Below are 17,403 nucleotides of genomic sequence, written 5' to 3'. Positions count from 1 at the left end.
TATTCAATCTCTTTTCGCTGTTCCGCTATTTCACTGAGAAATAATTTCCATTTATTGGCGCTAATGCAATCTTCGCTATCAGTTTTTTGAGACTTTCGAATTTTAGTACTTTCATTATCTCTAACCTGCTCTGCATGTGTATCACGCCATCGTTTTTGAACTTCTTTATGACGTTCTACTTTGTCTTCTACTCTTTGTCTTTTATTTCTGACCCCGCTTAGAGCTGAGAGCACAGGGACTGTGTCTTACAATAGCATTCACATGAATGAGAAGTGAGTGGACCGTGGGCACGGTTGTAAATGTTTGAGAGGAGGGCGGGACTTGTCAAAATCTCTTGGCAAAAAGTCTCTTCTCACGGGACCTGAAATTATCTCCCGCCGGAGTTGAAATTCTCAGAGAAAGTCTTGTCTCAGGATTTCCTTTTATAATAGAAAAATATTTATTGTGTTTACTGTCATAACTAGAATTTGATGCTAGTTAGTGAAAATAAATATAATCCCATCATGTGAAATTAAATCAAATATATTCAAAAAAGGATCACCATCAATGATATTCATCAAGAATACAAGTTACATAAAAGGTTAGTAGTCAAAATTAAGATTTCCAGAGTTTCAGAAAAGGCAATGCCGCTATGTTTTTCACTCCACTGTGAAATAAGCAACCATGTTAATAATAAACTTTTACAGAGCAACAACCATTCAGCCTCATGGGCTTTGGTATAACTGCTCTCCTCACACTGCCTTATAGTTATTCTACTGATTGTATTTTAAAATGTTCTAACAAAACTGAACTTGAGTACATTTTCAAATTTTAGCCAAAACATTTGCAATACCGTGCATAAAGTAAATTAATTCTAAATGAAGCGGAACAAATTATTACATGTTTATCAGGAATCGATCTGAGAAGCAGATGCTTCTCTGAAGGTTACTGAAACCATTAGAGAAAATGAGATACATTTTCATAAATTTCTTTTACAGTAAACCTGAAGCACTATAGGCCTGAATCTGTGTGGAAAGGTTGGCTTTAGTAACTTATGTATAATTATTTAATGCATTAGTTCTGATGAATCTTTGTAAATCTGTGTTGATTTCATTTAATTCATGTAATCCACACTGTAATTCATTTGCCACCTCACGAATTTTAGCTGCAAATTCAGTTTTGGCTCCTTTATGAAGGTCAATGGAGTCTTTTGCAATGAAAAAGACATCTAGTCCTAGGAACAGGCCTGAGAGGATTCCAGTCGCCACTCCGGCCACCTTGACAGCCCTTGCCACTCCACCTGACACTTTTGCTAATGTGGCTAGCCTGCCAATCTCACCAGCACTGGCAATCACTTTTGTAGCTCTTGTTCCTAACTGAACTTTATTCCTTGTTTTTAGCAAAGTTTCCTTTGTCAGAAACTCTTCCATTTTCCTTATGCATGTGTTGGCAGTTTTTAGGCATTCTACAAAAGCCTCAGTGCCCTTCTGGTGTCTCTCTATAATGTCTTCCACTTTTTTTCGGTCCAAAGAGTTGTTCACAGTATCTGAAATGGTAGCTGAAGCGCTGGTCACTCCTCCTGCCGCTGCCACTCCCAGTCCCACTCCTGTGACCACAAGGGAAGCTCCCAAGGTGAAGGGAGTCAGGATCAGTCCAACAATGGTGACAATCCCTCCAACGGCACTCACGGATCCTCCAGTAATATTGGCAATGGTGGCTTTCTTATGAAAGCTGTCAACCCCATCTGCAATACTATGAAGTTCACGGATGTTCTTTTGCAGATCCTCAATGCGATCATTGATGAGTTTCTTGAGAAGCGTTATGCCCTTGTCTGCATCTTCACGTAACCTACTGTTTTAGGACAAGACAGACAAAAATAAAATTATTTTTGAAATAATGATACAATGCATTACAGGTTATCTGTAAATTAAACAGGGATTGTGTGCTCTTAATGGAGAGAAGACCAAAGATCATTCCTAAAAGCCAACAAGTGCAAACAGCAAACCATTAGGATCAGGAAATTTCCCAGATCTCATAGAGTCCACAGCCTCTTTAAGTTCAGTAACTGAGAGAAGAACTGCAGAAGTCTTTCATTCCAAAAGGTCCTTGGAGTGTAACGATTTCAGAAAGGTGTCACCATCAGAAGGAACAGAGGAGGAGGATGGAGAATAAAGAGATCAGACAAGAAATTTAAAAAAAAAAGTTTAACTTTGGGTTAGTAGTAAGCGATCTTTTTTGGATTTAGTGGCCAAAAATGAAGAGAGTGGAGAACATCTTCAAAGCCTGAGGGTTGTTTATTTACTGAATGTAGATTCAGAAAAATAGCAGGGTGTCCTAGTGCAGTGTATAATAAAATTGGTATGGCATGACAGCAGAACATTTAATTAAGCTTTAGTGCTAACAATGAGAGTTTCATTCAGCTGGTCCACCACACAAAGGTGCGAGCTCAGCCAATGAGTCATTCAGCAGAAAGTCCTCTGTGTTAGTGTGTCAGAGAGAGGATGTGAAACATTGTTCACAATGGCACACAATTTTTATTTTAAGTCTCCCCTTCTAGGAGTGCACCCCATAACTGAGTCTGCCTTTTCAAATTAGCTTGTTAAATCGGTGAGCCTCCCTTGAAAGAAAATAAACTCTTCAATCTTAAGGGCCAAGTTATCAATCAAGTTGGGGTTTTGGAGCAGATCTGTATTGGATTTCTGTAAATATATGAACCATTGTCCACTTATGATCTTAGAGGCAGGAGGAAGACAGATACAGCAGAAGATAAGGAGTGGGAAATGAAAATGTAAATTTTAAAAGACTGGGACTTAAATGAGGAGGAGAAAAAGAGCATCCTTTGATGGAGGAGTTATTTAAATGTTATGAGCCATCAATAAATTTATAAGGAGTGAGTACAAGAGGGTAACCCATAACGCACAAGAAAAAAGGATTTATCCAGTAGTGACAAGGATAGCATTAACATCTGTGTCAATAATAAATTCATATTCATGAAATTTAAGAATTTGGCTAGTCAAGAGCTGGATGAAGGAGCCAAGGAGGAGTGGAGGCTTACACAGTAATGAATCCTATCTTCCTATCACTAAGCTTAGAGAGGAGATAACAGAATCATTTATCAGAGTCACATTCAAAAGCCAAAAAACTTAAGGCCCCGTCCACAATGCAATGTTTTTATTTAAAAATTCAGACATTTTTCTTCATTTTGGTCTTTCATCTACACTACCCACCATTTTCAACCCTTAAAAATAAAGATTTCTGAAAATGCTCTCCATGCCGGATGCATTCATAAACATGGTGTCAACGCTGTGCTGTTGAGTGGCACAAATAGACTTTTCCAAAAAATGGTTATCTAATCACACTCTAGTTGGTTTCTGCTTATTTTGTGGCCTTTCTCTGATTGGATGTGGCTCATTACAATGTCTCATTTCCTGATTGGTCGCCCTTCACAAATGAAAAACATTCCAGCAAAGTGATCATTGTAGAGTTGCTTCCCATGGCGGTTATATGCTGCGTACCTGTATTCATCTAAATTGTGTTTGGTACAGTTTAAATGTTGCTTGCATGCAAAAAAAGCAAATTATTTACCAGTCACTACCAGTTTTGCGATAAATTCCATGGCAGACTCTCTTACCATTGTAGTAAAAAAATTCAGAGTTCCAGTTGGGAAATATCTTAGTTGACAGCCTCTTATCAATGTTGATTACTTAAAATTGACCTGCTCAGCAAGGAGAAACACTTTCTGCTGCAAAATTAATAACCAGGCACTTAAAGAGGATGGGTGTAAAATGTAGCCGAGCTCACAATATTACAGGAGACATACTTGGGTACGCATGCATTTATTTATTTTCTCTACCGAGTTAGTTTAATAAATGTTGTTTGCTACAAGATGCTCTCAAGGACTGCCATCAGTCCTCCTGCAAATTTAACATAGAGCTGATCACTTTTCATTTTATGTGTTGCTTTAACCGTTGTGGCATTTTTATTTAATGACAAGACAACCATCGCCAGTTCTGGAGACTGTTACTTTCAAATGTAATCAGACTATTGATGTTACATGGAGTAAAATTCACTGTGATTCCCTTAATAATTTAGGTATGTTTTTATACACTATATGCTAGAGTCCTGCGTGTGCTAATAGGCTTGAAAGCGTACAGACTTTTGAATTTTTCACTAAAACATCCCTTCAAGGATTTTCCACCTTATGTGTGCATCCCAGTGTAGGCAAACATCTATGTCAAAGGAAAAAGGTTGTTTTAGAGTGGACGGCGATACTTTTGCAAACAATGTGAAAACTCTAGTGTGGACAAAGATGATCTTCGTTATTAAATCCACATTTGGTAGAGTGGACATAGCCTAAGTTAATGAGATAATTTTAGAAATTCAGGAGTTTTGGGATATGCTAGATCTACACTTGAATATGTTCTGTGGTAGTATTTTCATTTTGATTATGTTAGCATTTTCATTGTTTGCTTATTAATGTTTTGATTAAAATGCCATTTAGTGGTTCTTCGTTTTAGCAATAATGTCCCTTTGGTTTGGTGGGTCAAACGTTGTAATGTGCAACATCATGTGGTCAACACTATTTAGGATGTCCAAGTTTCCAGACTGAAATTCTAAAACCTTTGTGTGTTAGTTATTAAAAAACAGGTCTTCTCTCTGAAGTAAACATGACTGAAAGGAACTGAGAATGTTGCATATAATATGTTAAACTGACCAAGTTTAGATGGCACGAGGAGTAACAAAAGTAAGAAATGGGGGGATGTGAAGTAGAACTAAGATGCCATTAGCTGTATGCCATGTGATTCTCCAGAAAAACCTAATCTGTAATCAATCCAATTTGTCTTAAATACATAAAACATTTGATCAACACAGATTTGAGTAGAAAACATTTCATTACTCTGGACAATGGCTGATTTAGCTTACCTAAGTTCTTCATTTTCAGCTTCTTCATCAGAACTCATTCCATTCCAACCTTAAATCATAAAAACATATTTGAGTGTAGACTTTGATACAATGGACTGGATTGTAAAGCAACGCTGGTTATAAAACTTTAACAATTTTACGCTTAATCCTGGATGACACAGTAGGACAATGTTTAGCACTACTGCTTCACCAATTTGGTGTCTTGGTTTTGAATTCTGTGATCAGTCATTGTCTGTGTGAAGTCTATAACTTCTGCCTGTGTCTGGACGGATTTTTCTTTGGGTATTCCGGCTGTTCTCCTACATTCCCAAAAACGTGAATGTGCTTTCAAACTGGTGATATTTTAGAGAGGGTGGGTGGATGATTGTTCTCTGCAACATGTCTGCTTGCCCTAAACACAATGCTACTAAGTTAGATTCTGGCACCAGTGACACTGAATATGATTAGGCAGACTTGAAAAGAGAATGATGATATTTAAAACTTAATAGAAACTTTCCCTCCAACTAAACTGATATTTAACATTGCAATGAAGTTTTTCGTTCATGTACTCATTCCTCAAAAAATGGCAGAGTAGAACGTTGGTACACTGACTAACACTTTGGGCTCATAGAACCAGTGATTCAGATTCAGCTCTGGGTAACATTTGACTGTTATCCCATAAGTTTGGGGGTTATCTTCACTTCTTTAGTCATACCAATATCACCAAGATGGGGATAGCATATATGCTCCTAGAAACTACATTTTATTGGTTGTAGCAGTGACTGCAGAGTTCTGACTCCACAGGAATGCCATCCTTTAAGAGCCACCTCTGTTTAGTGGGAAGTTTGGGACAGTCATACATTCAGAGGGAGTACATTCTTGTTTATAGTTTATGTTGCTGGAAATAAAATTCAGATTTTTTTTCAGCATTACTCTTTTTTCATGTCATTACAACAACAAAATCTTTATGCCACTGATAAATCAAGTTAACTCAGGTTTATCTGGTATGAGTCATTTTAAGAATACTTTGCAATCTTGTCCACCTTTATTCTGGCCCTGCAGCAGATTATACAGAAAGGAGAGATGGATGTGAATATAATATAATAATATAATATAATATAATATAATATATAATATATAATATAATATATAGTGACCTCAGCAATGTCTGGGGCAAAAACACATTTTTCCTTGATTCCTGCTCCACATTTAAAAATTGCAAATCAAACAATTCAGATGTGATTAAAGTGCACATTGCAGTCTTTTATTTAAGGATATTTTCATACATTTCAGTCACAGTATGTAGGAATGACAACACTTTTTCTACACGGTCCCCCCATCTCAGGGCACTAATCTTTGGGACAATTGACGTCACAGGTTCATTGCTTCATTAGTGCCATATGGTACTGAGGCTTGCTTCTATCTACAGACTACCTTTGGAAACTGAAGTTGCTATTGTTCAACATGAAGATATGATCTGTGCCAAAGAAAGTCAAAAAAGTCATTATGAGGCTGAAAAACAAGAATATACCATTAGAGACATCAGTAAAACCTTAGGATTACCTAAATCTCCTGGGGCCTCATGTATAACGCCGTGCGTAGAACTCACACTATAACATGGCGTAAGCACAAAAGCGGGATTGTGCGTACGCACAGAAAAATCCAGATGCAGGAATCTGTGCGCACGCATACTTTCACGTTCTTCCACTACATAAATCCCGATTTGCGTGAAAAGTAACGCACGTGCACGCGCCTTCTGTCCCGCCCCAACTCCTCCCAGAATTACGCCTCTTTGAATATGCAAATCAATATAAATAGCATTCTGTGAAAAGACAATGGGAAAAGCACAGGGGAAAATATAAGAATTTCAGCGAATACCAAGTGGAGGCAAAGGAAAAACCTACTATTTGTTGGTTTAAACAGTGGTATAATCAACAAAAGAAAGTTGATCGAGTGACAGAGTGTCGGAAAAACTCGAAAGATCAAATTCACAAAGTCGCACAGTGCCCGAAATAAAAAAGAAATCACATATCAAAGTCGCTGTGAAAAGGCGAATTGTAGCCCACCGTCCGAGTGTCATATGAAAGCTTATTAGGGTACAGAAAAAAAAATAGGCACACAGTGGGGAAAAAAGCACGAAATGTCAACTTTAATCTAGAAATTTCCACTTTAATCACGTAGTTTATTTTGCCATTAAAGTAGAACATCATAAACTTCATCTTAAAATCGTTTATTTTACTAGTTTCTCAAGTAGCATGTTAAATGCTTTTTTTTGTGTTTGATCTTCTATGTGCTCTGTGTGTGTGAATCACTACGTGCTTCCGTTCTTTCTCTTTCTCCGACAGGACACAGAATGCATTACATTCGAGATATTACAGCTCTCTGAATAATTAAAATACTGAGATGTATACGTGATATCATTTTCATGATGATAGGAATGAAATCATGTTATTAAACATGGGAACACGGTGGCGCAGTGATTGTTCATATCTCACGCAAGAGGCTTGCTGCACCATGTGTGACCTTCGATGAAATAATTTATTACAGAAGTACTGTCTCTTTCAAACGTACTAACCTCCAATTCCTGTCCATACTTTTCTTTCTCCAATCGCCACACAATCAGCTCTGTAATAGACGTTAAGCCATTTGTAAGCTTAGAACGCCGATTCTTCAAAACTTTTAAGGAACATTGAAATATCTTCATAGTACATGTTTAATTATTCTATTCGTCTATCCTTCCAGTGTCGCGTCAGCACCAGCAAGAATACAGCGCAAGGCAGGAGCTATCCTTGAACTAGCTATACGCTGCGGCACCATGTCCTCACATGTTTAATTATTAGCAATACAGATTATTTAAATGAAGTTAAAGTTTTATCTGTATACTATAAGCAACATATTTTGCTGCATTTCATCTTCAAAATGATATTGTCATCATACGCGCTTTATAAAGTAGCGTAGGTTGTGCAATATTATAACTGTAGTGCAAATTTACAGTGAGGTGATTGAGTGCGTTTATAGTTCTTGGGATGAAACTGTTTCTGAAACGCGAGGTCCGTACAGGAAAGGGTTTGACGCTTTTTGCCGTGGTTGAGGTAGTGTGTACTTGAAACTGTATACCGATAATTCTCTTTCCGATCATCTGCTGCTGTGATTCACACTCAGATACAGTGATATAAATACTCCGAGTGGTGCAGTGAGAGTAATATGGAAAAAGATGATCCGCAGTGGCAACCCTTAACGGGAACAGCAAAAAGAAGAACAAGATGCAGTGAGCGTAACAACGCTAAAGCAGTTCTGGTATTTGGAATACTATGGCTATTCCCTGGCCCATTATATTGCAGCAGGTTAATTACAATCAGATGTATTACACTAATAAACAATATGCAGTTAATTTCAGTGTATTTATAAAGCCGCGTCAGGAATGTGGAGCTAAGAAAGAAAGGATGAGCACACAGGAACAGTAGTTTGACCATTCTGTGGACCATTATATTGTTACAGGTTAATTACAATCAGATGCATTAAATTTATGAACGATATGCGGTTAATTTCAGTGTATTTGATAAAGCCGCCGCCGTGGATGTGGATCTAAGAAAGAGTAACCACACAGGAACAGTAGCACTGCTTTGACACTGGGTGCCGCCAGTCTGCAAAACTGGGCGGATAAATTGCGTACGCCAAGGAATGAGTTACCGTGGAAATGTGCGTGGCTTTACGCCAAGTTTAGGTTTTATACATCGCGATTTGAGCGTGGAAAGGTTCGTACGCAACATTTCTGTGCGTACGCACCGTTTATACATGAGGCCCCAGGTCTGGAACATCATTAAGAAGAAAGAACTCAGTAGTAAGCGAGCTCAGTAATTGAAAAAGGAAGATCTCCACTGCTGATGATGGAAAAATCCTCACTATGGATCCTCACAGATCAGAAACAGTTTTCAAGAGGCAGATCCGCAGATAAGTCGTCTGTGACTCATACACGACTATCTGCAGAAGACTTCATGAACAGGAATACAAAAGCCACACTACAGATTACAGATTTTGCGCAGAATACTTAAAAGAGGCTACAGAATTCGGGAAAAAGGTCTTGTGAACAAATGATACAAAGATGAACCTGCATCAGAGTGATGGCAAGAGCAAAGTGTGGAGATGAAAAGGAACTGCTCGAGATCCAAAGCAGACCACTTCATCTTTTTAACATGGTGGTGGTATTATGGCTTGGGCATGAATGGCTGCCACAGGTACTGACACACATCTGCACTGGCAATCGGAAGGTTGCTGGTTCAAATCCCGTAAAATGCCAAAAGAGACCCTGCTCTGTTGGGCCCTTGAGCAAGGCCCTTAACCTGCAATTGCCAAGCGCTTGGAGTAGTGAGAAAAGCGCTATATAAATGCAAAGAATTATTATTATTATGACGGAACTGCTGCACAATAGATTCTGATGTGTATAGAAGCATCTCATACACGAGTTTTAGTAAATGTCTCCAAATTCAGTGAACAGCACTTTATCCTACAACAGCATGATGATCCCAAACATACTGCTAAGGGTACAGAGGCAACACAGGAGTTTTTCAAAGCCAAAAAATTAAAAATTCTTGAATGACCAAGCCAGTCACCCAATTTAAATCCAATTGGGCAGGCCTTCCATATGCTGAAGAGAAAACGTAAGGGGATCATCCCACAAAAAAGCAGGAGTTGAAAATGGCTGCATTAGAGGCTTGGCAAAGCATAAACAAAGAAATGATGGTGATGTCTATGAATTGCAGACATCAAGCTGTCATTGCATGAAAGGGTTATGTGAAAAAGTCCTAAATATGACTGCTTTAATAGGCCTGCCATTGCTGTGTCCCAAACATTATGGTGCCCTGAAATGGGAGGACCATTTATTAAAAGTGTTGTCACTTCTACATGACGTGACTGAAATGTATAGAAATAACCTTAAATGAAAGTCTGCAATGTGCACTTTAATCACATCTGAAGTTTTAATTTGTAATTTTAATCTGTGTAGCAGTGGAAATCAAGGAAAAATGTGTCTTTGTGCCAAACATTACAGAGGGCAATGTAATATCATACGAGACGGATCAGTGTTCAAACCCAAGACATGGCATGAATCAGAAAGTCATATTAACCCTAACTGTTCATCAAATGACTGAAAATGTGTTTTCTCCTTTGCCAGCTGGTCATTGCTAGATATATTTATACTAATCAATTTAATAAATATTTAAGCTCATTGATGAACCTTAAAATTTATTTTAAAAATGCGTATAGATATTAGCCCTCCTTGAACTGCCACCTTATCGTGGTGGAGGGGTTTGCGTGTCCCAATGATCCTAGGAGCTCTGTTGTCCGGGGCTTTATGCCCCTGGTAGGGCCACCCAAGGCAAACTGGTCCTAGGTGAGGGATGAGCGGTTCAACAAACCTCCAATGATGAATCAAATCTTTGTACGACGTTTTCCCTTGCCTGGACGTGGGTCACCAGGGCCCCCCTCTGGAGCCAGGCCAGGAGGTGGGGCTCAATGGCGAGCGCCTGGTGGCCTGGCCTGCACCCATGGGGCTCGGCCAGGCACAGCCCGAAGAGGAAACGTGGGTCTCCCTTCCCATGGGCTCACCACCTATGGGAGGGGCCAAGGAGGTCGGGTGCAGTGTGAGTTGGGTAGTGGCCGAAGGCGGGGACCTTGGCGGTCCGATCCTCGGCTACAGAAGCTGGCTCTTGGGACGTGGAATGTCACCTCTTTGAAGGGGAAGGAGCCTGAGCTAGTGCGTGAGGTCGAGAGGTCCCGGCTAGATATAGCTCTACCACTCTGGAATTGCCCCCGGTGAGAGGCACTGAGCGGGTGTGGGCATACTTATTGCCCCCGACTTGAAGCCTGGTCATTGGGGTTTACCCCAGTGGACGAGAGGGTAGCCTCCCTTCGCCTTTGGGTGGCGGGATGGGTCCTAACTGTCGTTTGTGCGTATGCGCCGAACAGCAGTTTGGAGTACCCACCCTTTTTGGAGTCCCTGGAGGAGGTGCTAGAGGGCATACCTTCTGGAGACTCCCTCGTTCTGCTGGGAGACTTCAATGCTCACGTGGGCAATGACAGTGAGATCTGGAAGGGCGTGATTGGGAGGAATGGCCCCCCCCAATCTGAACCTGAGCGGTATTTTGTTATTGGACTTCTGTGCTCATCACGGATTGTCCATAACAAACACCATGTTCAAGCATAGGGGTGTTCATATGTGCACTTGGCACCAGGACACCCTAGACCTCAGCTCGATGATCGACTTTGTGGTCGTGTCATCGGACTTGCGGCCACATGTCTTGGACACTCGGGTGAAGAGAGGGGCGGAGCTGTCAACTGATCACTACCTGAGTAGACTTCGATGGTGGGGGAGGATGCCAGTCAGGCCTGGTAGGCCCAAACGGGTTGTGAGGGTCTGCTGGGAACGTCTGGCAGAGCCCCCTGTCAGAAGTAGCTTCAACTCCCACCTCCGGCAGAACTTCGACCACATCCCGAGGGAGGTGGGGGACATCGAGTCCGAATGGGCCATGTTCCGTGCCTCTATTGTTGAGGTGGCTGACCGGTGCTGTGGCCGTAAGGTGGTCGGTGCCTATCGTGGCGGCAATCCCTGAACCCGTTGGTGGACACCGGCGGTGAGGGATGCTGTCAAGCTGAAGAAGGAGTCCTACAGGACCTTTTTGTCCTGTGGGACTCTGGAGGCAGCTAATAGGTACTGGCAGGCCAAGCGGAATGCGGCTTTGGTGGTTGCTGAGGCAAAAACTCTGGCGTGGAAGGAGTTTGGGGAGGCCATGGAGAACGACTTTCGGACGGCTTCGAGGAGATTCTGGTCCACCATCCCGAGTCTCAGGAGGGGGAAGCAGTGCAGTGTCAACACTGTATATGGTGGGGATGGTGCGCTGCTGACCTCGACTCGGGACGTTGTGGGTCGGTTGGGGGAGTACTTCGAAGACCTCCTCAATCCACCTAACATGCCTTCCAATGAGGAAGCAGAGCCTGGGGACTCTGAGGTGGGCTCCCCCATCTCTGGGACTGAGGTCACAGAGGTGGTCAAAAAACTCCTTGGTGGCAGGGCCCTGGGAGTGGATGAGATACGCCCGGAGTTCCTCAAGGCTCTGGATGTTGTAGGACTGTCTTGGTTGACACACCTCTGCAACATCGCATGGACATCAGGGACAGTGCCTCTGGATTGGCAGACTGGGGTGGTGGTCCCCCTTCTTAAAGAGGGGGACCGGAGTGTGTGTTCCAACTACAGAGGGATCACACTCCTCAGCCTCCCCGGAAAAGTCTATTCGGGGGTCCTGGAGAGGAGGGTGTGTCAGATAGTCGAACCTCGGATTCAGGAAGAACAGTGTGGTTTTTGTCCTAGTCGTGGAACAGTGGACCAGCTCTACACCCTTAGCAGGGTCCTGGAGGGTGCATAGGAGTTTGCCCAACCAGTCTACATGTGTGTTGTGGACTTTGAAAAGGCGTTTGACCGTGTCCCTTGGGGAATCCTGTGAGGGGTACTCCGAAAGTATGGGGTACTGGACCCCCTGATAAGGGCCATTTGGTCCCTGTACGATCGGTGTCAGAGCTTGGTCCGCATTGCTGCCAGTAAGTTGAACCCATTTCCAGTGAGAGTTGGACTCTGGCAGGGCTGCCCTTTGTCACCAATTCTGTTCATAACTTTTATGGACAAAATTTCTAGGCGCAGCCAGGGCATTGAGGGGGTCCAGTTTGGTGGATTCTGGATTGGGTCACTGCTTTTTGCAGATGATGTTGTCCTGTTTGCTTCATCAGGCAATGATCTTCAGCTCTCTCTGGATCGGTTCACAGCCGAGTGTGAAGCGGCTGGGATGGGAATCAACACCTCCAAATCCGAGACCATGGTCCTCAGCCGAAAAAGGGTGGAATGCCCTCTCAGGGTTGGGAGCAAGATCCTGCCCCAAGTGGAGGAGTTCAAGTATCTCGGGATCTTGTTCACGATTGAGGGAAGAATAGAGTGGGATATCGACAGGCGGATCAGTGTGGCATCCGTAGTGATGCGGGCTCTGCATCGGTCTGTCGTGGTGAAAAAGGAGCTGAGCCGCAAGGCAAAGCTTTCAATTTACCAGTCGATCTATGTTCCTACCCTCACCTATGGTCATGAGCTATGGGTAGTGACTGAAAGAACGAGATCACGAATACAAGCGGCCTCCTGGACGCCTCCCTGGTGAGGTGTTTCGGGCACATCTAACCGGGAGGAGGCCCCGGGGAAGACCCAGGACACGCTGGAGGGACTATGTCTCTCGGCTGGCCTGGGAACGCCTTGGGATTCTCTCGGAAGAGCTAGAAGAAGTGGCCGGGGAGAGGGAAGTCTGGGCATCTCTGCTCAAGCTGCTGCCCCCGTGACCCGACCTCGGATAAGCGGAAGAGGATGGATGGATGGACGTATAGATATTAATTTCTGTAATTTGTGTTGAACTTTGTGTTTTTTCTTGTTTAGGTTTACATGTTTCTATGCTGTGTGTGCGCTTTATAAAAATAAATTGTGTTAAATCAATTCAGTGATATAATATCAACACTGTGCCACAGAGTACAATACAAGACAGACAAAAAGCTGAGATGATTTTTTGTATACAGTTACTTACGTTCCTCAGAATAGTAAAAGTCCAATAGGTTATTATTTTCCTGTGAAAGAAAATAAATGTGTCATAAAGATAGAGTAACCAATAAATATCAGATGTGCCCAGAGATGGGGACTGTCCTGAAGAGGAAGATGACAGATGAAAGTCACAAAAAAAAAAACCCCACTCTGAGCACTTTATCATGCAAGTAATTTACAAACCTTCAGTAAAGAAAGAAGATGCTGATGGAGGGCAAGCCACACAACTTTTTACACAAGATACTTCAATTTGTGCTCACAGGTCAAAGGCTGGATTCTTAAACCAAGTCTGATGGGTCCAAAGAGGTGACAATGTGATGGAGATTTAACACTTAGCATGACCTAGTGACAGAGTCTGAGGCACTGCAGCTCATTCTCCAAGTGACTTTGGGTCAAAGGCACTTCCAGGTGACTAGCCTTGTGGCAGAAATGCACATTATGTGGAAAATAATAAGAAACTAATGTGACCATATTGAAGAGAGAATGTGTCTAGGTGATAAGATGGTAAATGAAGGTGCCAACAGTGTTCAAACAGAAAGCAAAACAATTTTGCAGATGCAATCCGATTATTTTCATAACTTTTCACTAATTCAGTTGGTAATGTACCACTTTTTTTTATCTACTGCTTATCATTCTTATGTCTGACATGAAATTCTTTCTCAAAAAGGGTGCAGGTGGTCCTCCATTAAAAGAAACAAGGAAAATAATAAGCTTTGATTCAAAAGGCGAACAGTGTAGGATGTAAAGCATACAGCAGCCAGTTGAATTCCTGCCATTAAGTCATAATGTAATCTTGACCAGTTTACTCTGTGTTTGACTTACAGATCAGCTGTTCAGTAACTTTGTATAAATGCACGGGCTACATACATATAGTGCCTTTTGTTTTGAAAACTTAACTGAAACAAGAAGAGTACAACAGTTTACTAATAACTAAATCTATGAAGCATGATAGAGCACCAGTTAACACCACTATGTCAGGATCCTGCAATTCTGTGTTTAACTCCCATAACCTTTTGCTCTGTGTAGAGTCTGCATGTTCTTCTCATTTCTATGTTAGTTTTTTTGGGTCCTTTGGTTTTCATCTAATATACCTATACATGTGCATGTTAATTTAATGGATATTACAAGTCAAGTGGCTTTATTGTCATGCCATTCATACACCATATTGCACCATACAGTGAAACAAAATAATGCTCCCCAGGACTGAGGTGCAACGTATACATAAACACAGGACAACTGCAAGACAAGTAAAGAACTATACTGTAATATATTACAAATAAATAAATAAAACCAACAACCACTAATAAAAACAACAGTTGTAATAAATGAACTGCATATAAATAAAGTAGAAGCAGGTCTGAATTGAAAGGGGCAGCACAGAATTCAGAGTCCAGACAGCCAAGGGGTAGAAGCTGTTGGAGAACCTGAGAACTGGTTTGGATGCTACAGAACCTTCTGCAAGATGGAAGTGGGTCAAAGAGACTGTGGGAGCGAACCTTCACAATGCTGTGGGCTTTGCAGATGCAACACTTGATAAACATGTCTTTAATGGAGGGCAGATATGAATTGGGACCTTTCTACAGTGTATAATATTTGTTGTAGGACCTTGTGGTCAGAGGAGCTGCATTTGGAAAACCAGACAGTGATGTAGTTGGTCAAAACTCATTCGATGGTAGAATATGCATGGAATGGGGGAAGGTTTACTTGCCTTTCTAAGCAGCTGAAGTGAGTGGATACACAGCTGCACCATCTTGGATATGGAAGTGGTGTTAATTGACCAAGTAAAGTTAGCTACCAGGTGCAAACCAAGAAATCTGGTGCTCTTGACCAATTCCAGCAAAGAGTCCTTGATGTGCAGTGGGGAGTGGACAGTATGGGACTTCCTGAAGTCAACAATCATCTCTTTCATCTCACCCACATTAAGAGGCACACTGATCATGTATGACTGTGGTCGTATATGTGAGCGGGCTCTGTATTAGACTGGTTCCCAACCATGTATTGGCTCCTGCCTTGTGTTCAATGCTGCCAGAATATGTTCTGGCCCTCTGTGACCCTGAATTGTATTACCTAGGTTTGAGAATGTTGTAATAACTGAAATTGATCTGTAATGGACGGCATCATGGCCAATGCAGCCAGGGTAGGCATTGACTCCTGTGGTCCTTAATTCAAACAAGTGCCACGAAAATTCAAAGGAAGGATGGACAGATTACTAAAGCACGGGCAGGACATTTGATTTGTTTAAGGACCCTAAGTGAGTCAGTGATGGACTTTGAAGCTGGTGACTTTCAATCCAATTTCTCTTCTAGTAGGCCTCATTACCTATAGGCATATACCTTTCTTTCTAAGAAAAACGTTATGGAGCTTCAATAGGGCATTTATGGAATAACTGGTGTAGTGGTTAGCATTGTGGCTCCACAGCTCTATCTATCAAGTTATCATATAATGCTTTTCATATATACCATCTTTTGTAGGTTGCTTTAGATAAAAGTATCTGCTAAGTGGCAAAATTATCAAAAAGGACTTGTACAGTGGGCTATATAAAATCCAGTTGTGCCTATGAACACAGGCAACCTAAGACATGTAATGACTAAACATTAACTAATTTTAAAATACTTGCTTGAAGAAATGGTTTAAATATAAAATATCTACAGTGCCTTCTATTGATCCCCCTCAGTATTTGTCCAATTTTGTTACATTTTGTCCTGTTTGTCACAGCCTTCTCGTCAAGTTTGTACTAGTGCCATATTCTTTCCATTTTGTTAGAATATCCCTTTGAGCACCTTTAAATCCATTATAAGTTTGGGATATTTTTCAACCTGGATCTACACTTCTCTACAACTCTGACTTGTTTGGAGTGCTCACTTGTGTTTCCGAATGAATGAGTAGTAATTTTCTCAAACTAAAAATAAAGAAAACAATAATTTTAGTGATAACCTCATTATATCCATTATTGCCTATTAGAAATAAACTTGATGCATTAGGATTAAAAGTCAAGACGGAGGTAAAGAATTTAGGGGTAACTATTGGCTGACCTGAATTTTAAATCATATATTAATCACATCACTAGGACAGCATATTTTCACTTAAGAAATATAACAAAAGTTAGACCTCTTATAACATTGCAAGATGCTGAAAAATTAATCCAGCCGACTGAAAACAGAAGCGTGAACTACTGTAACGCACTCCTCTCAGGACTACACAAAACAAGACATCAATCGATTGCAATGAGTGCAGAATGCAGCTGCTAGAATCTTAACTAGAAAACAAAAATCCGAGCACATCACCCCAGTTTTGATGTCACTACACTGGATACCTGTGTCATTTAGAATTGACTTTAAAATATTGCTTGTGGTTTACATAGCCTTAAATAATCTCGCTCCATCTTACACCTTACACTCCAAATCGTAACTTTAGATCTTCAAATGAGTGTCTACTTAGAATTCCAAGAGCTAAACTTAAAAGAAGTGGTGAGGCAGCCTTCTGCTGTTATGCACCTAAAATCTGGAATAGCTTGTCAATAGGAATTCGCCAAGCTAAAACAGTGTAGCACTTTAAAACACTGCTGAAAACACATTACTTTAACATGGCTCTCTCATAGCTTCATCTTAGTCAATTCCTGATGCTCTGTATATTTAATTAATTATTATTATTGATGGTGGCTCCAAAATCCGTACTAACCCCTACTTTCTCTTCTGTTCTTTTTCCGGTTTTCTGTGATGGTGATCTGCACCACCACCACCTAATCAAAGCACAGTGATGTCCTTACATTGATGGATTAAAGGCCAGAAGTCCACATGACCATCATCATCAAATTCTTCCATGAGAAACCTGAATACAATGAGGACTGATTGAGGTCATTTATGTTAGGTAGAATGCCTAGAGGGGGCGGGGTGGTCTTGTGG

At 41.3% G+C, this 17,403-nt stretch overlaps 1 protein-coding gene across 1 annotated transcript in view; it reads right to left on the bottom strand.

The window, feature by feature from the left end:
• Positions 1-420: 420 nt before the first annotated feature.
• LOC114645730 (apolipoprotein L3-like) overlaps positions 421-17,403 on the bottom strand; it is a 30,123-nt gene continuing 13,140 nt past the window's right edge. The window contains exons 3-5 of the mRNA XM_028793555.2: positions 13,488-13,527; positions 4,903-4,951; positions 421-1,830 (exon numbers count right to left, since the gene is read on the bottom strand). Coding sequence (XP_028649388.1) covers positions 1,032-1,830; positions 4,903-4,951; positions 13,488-13,527 — 888 coding nt within the window. The 3' untranslated portion in view covers positions 421-1,031. The remainder of the gene's footprint in view (positions 1,831-4,902; positions 4,952-13,487; positions 13,528-17,403) is intronic.

The sequence above is a fragment of the Erpetoichthys calabaricus genome, chromosome 2 (genome assembly GCF_900747795.2).
Source record: "Erpetoichthys calabaricus chromosome 2, fErpCal1.3, whole genome shotgun sequence".
NCBI classification, from domain to species: Eukaryota; Metazoa; Chordata; class Cladistia; order Polypteriformes; family Polypteridae; genus Erpetoichthys; species Erpetoichthys calabaricus.
Note: the sequence above shows the minus strand (reverse complement) of the source record. Positions and strands in the feature narration are given on the sequence as shown.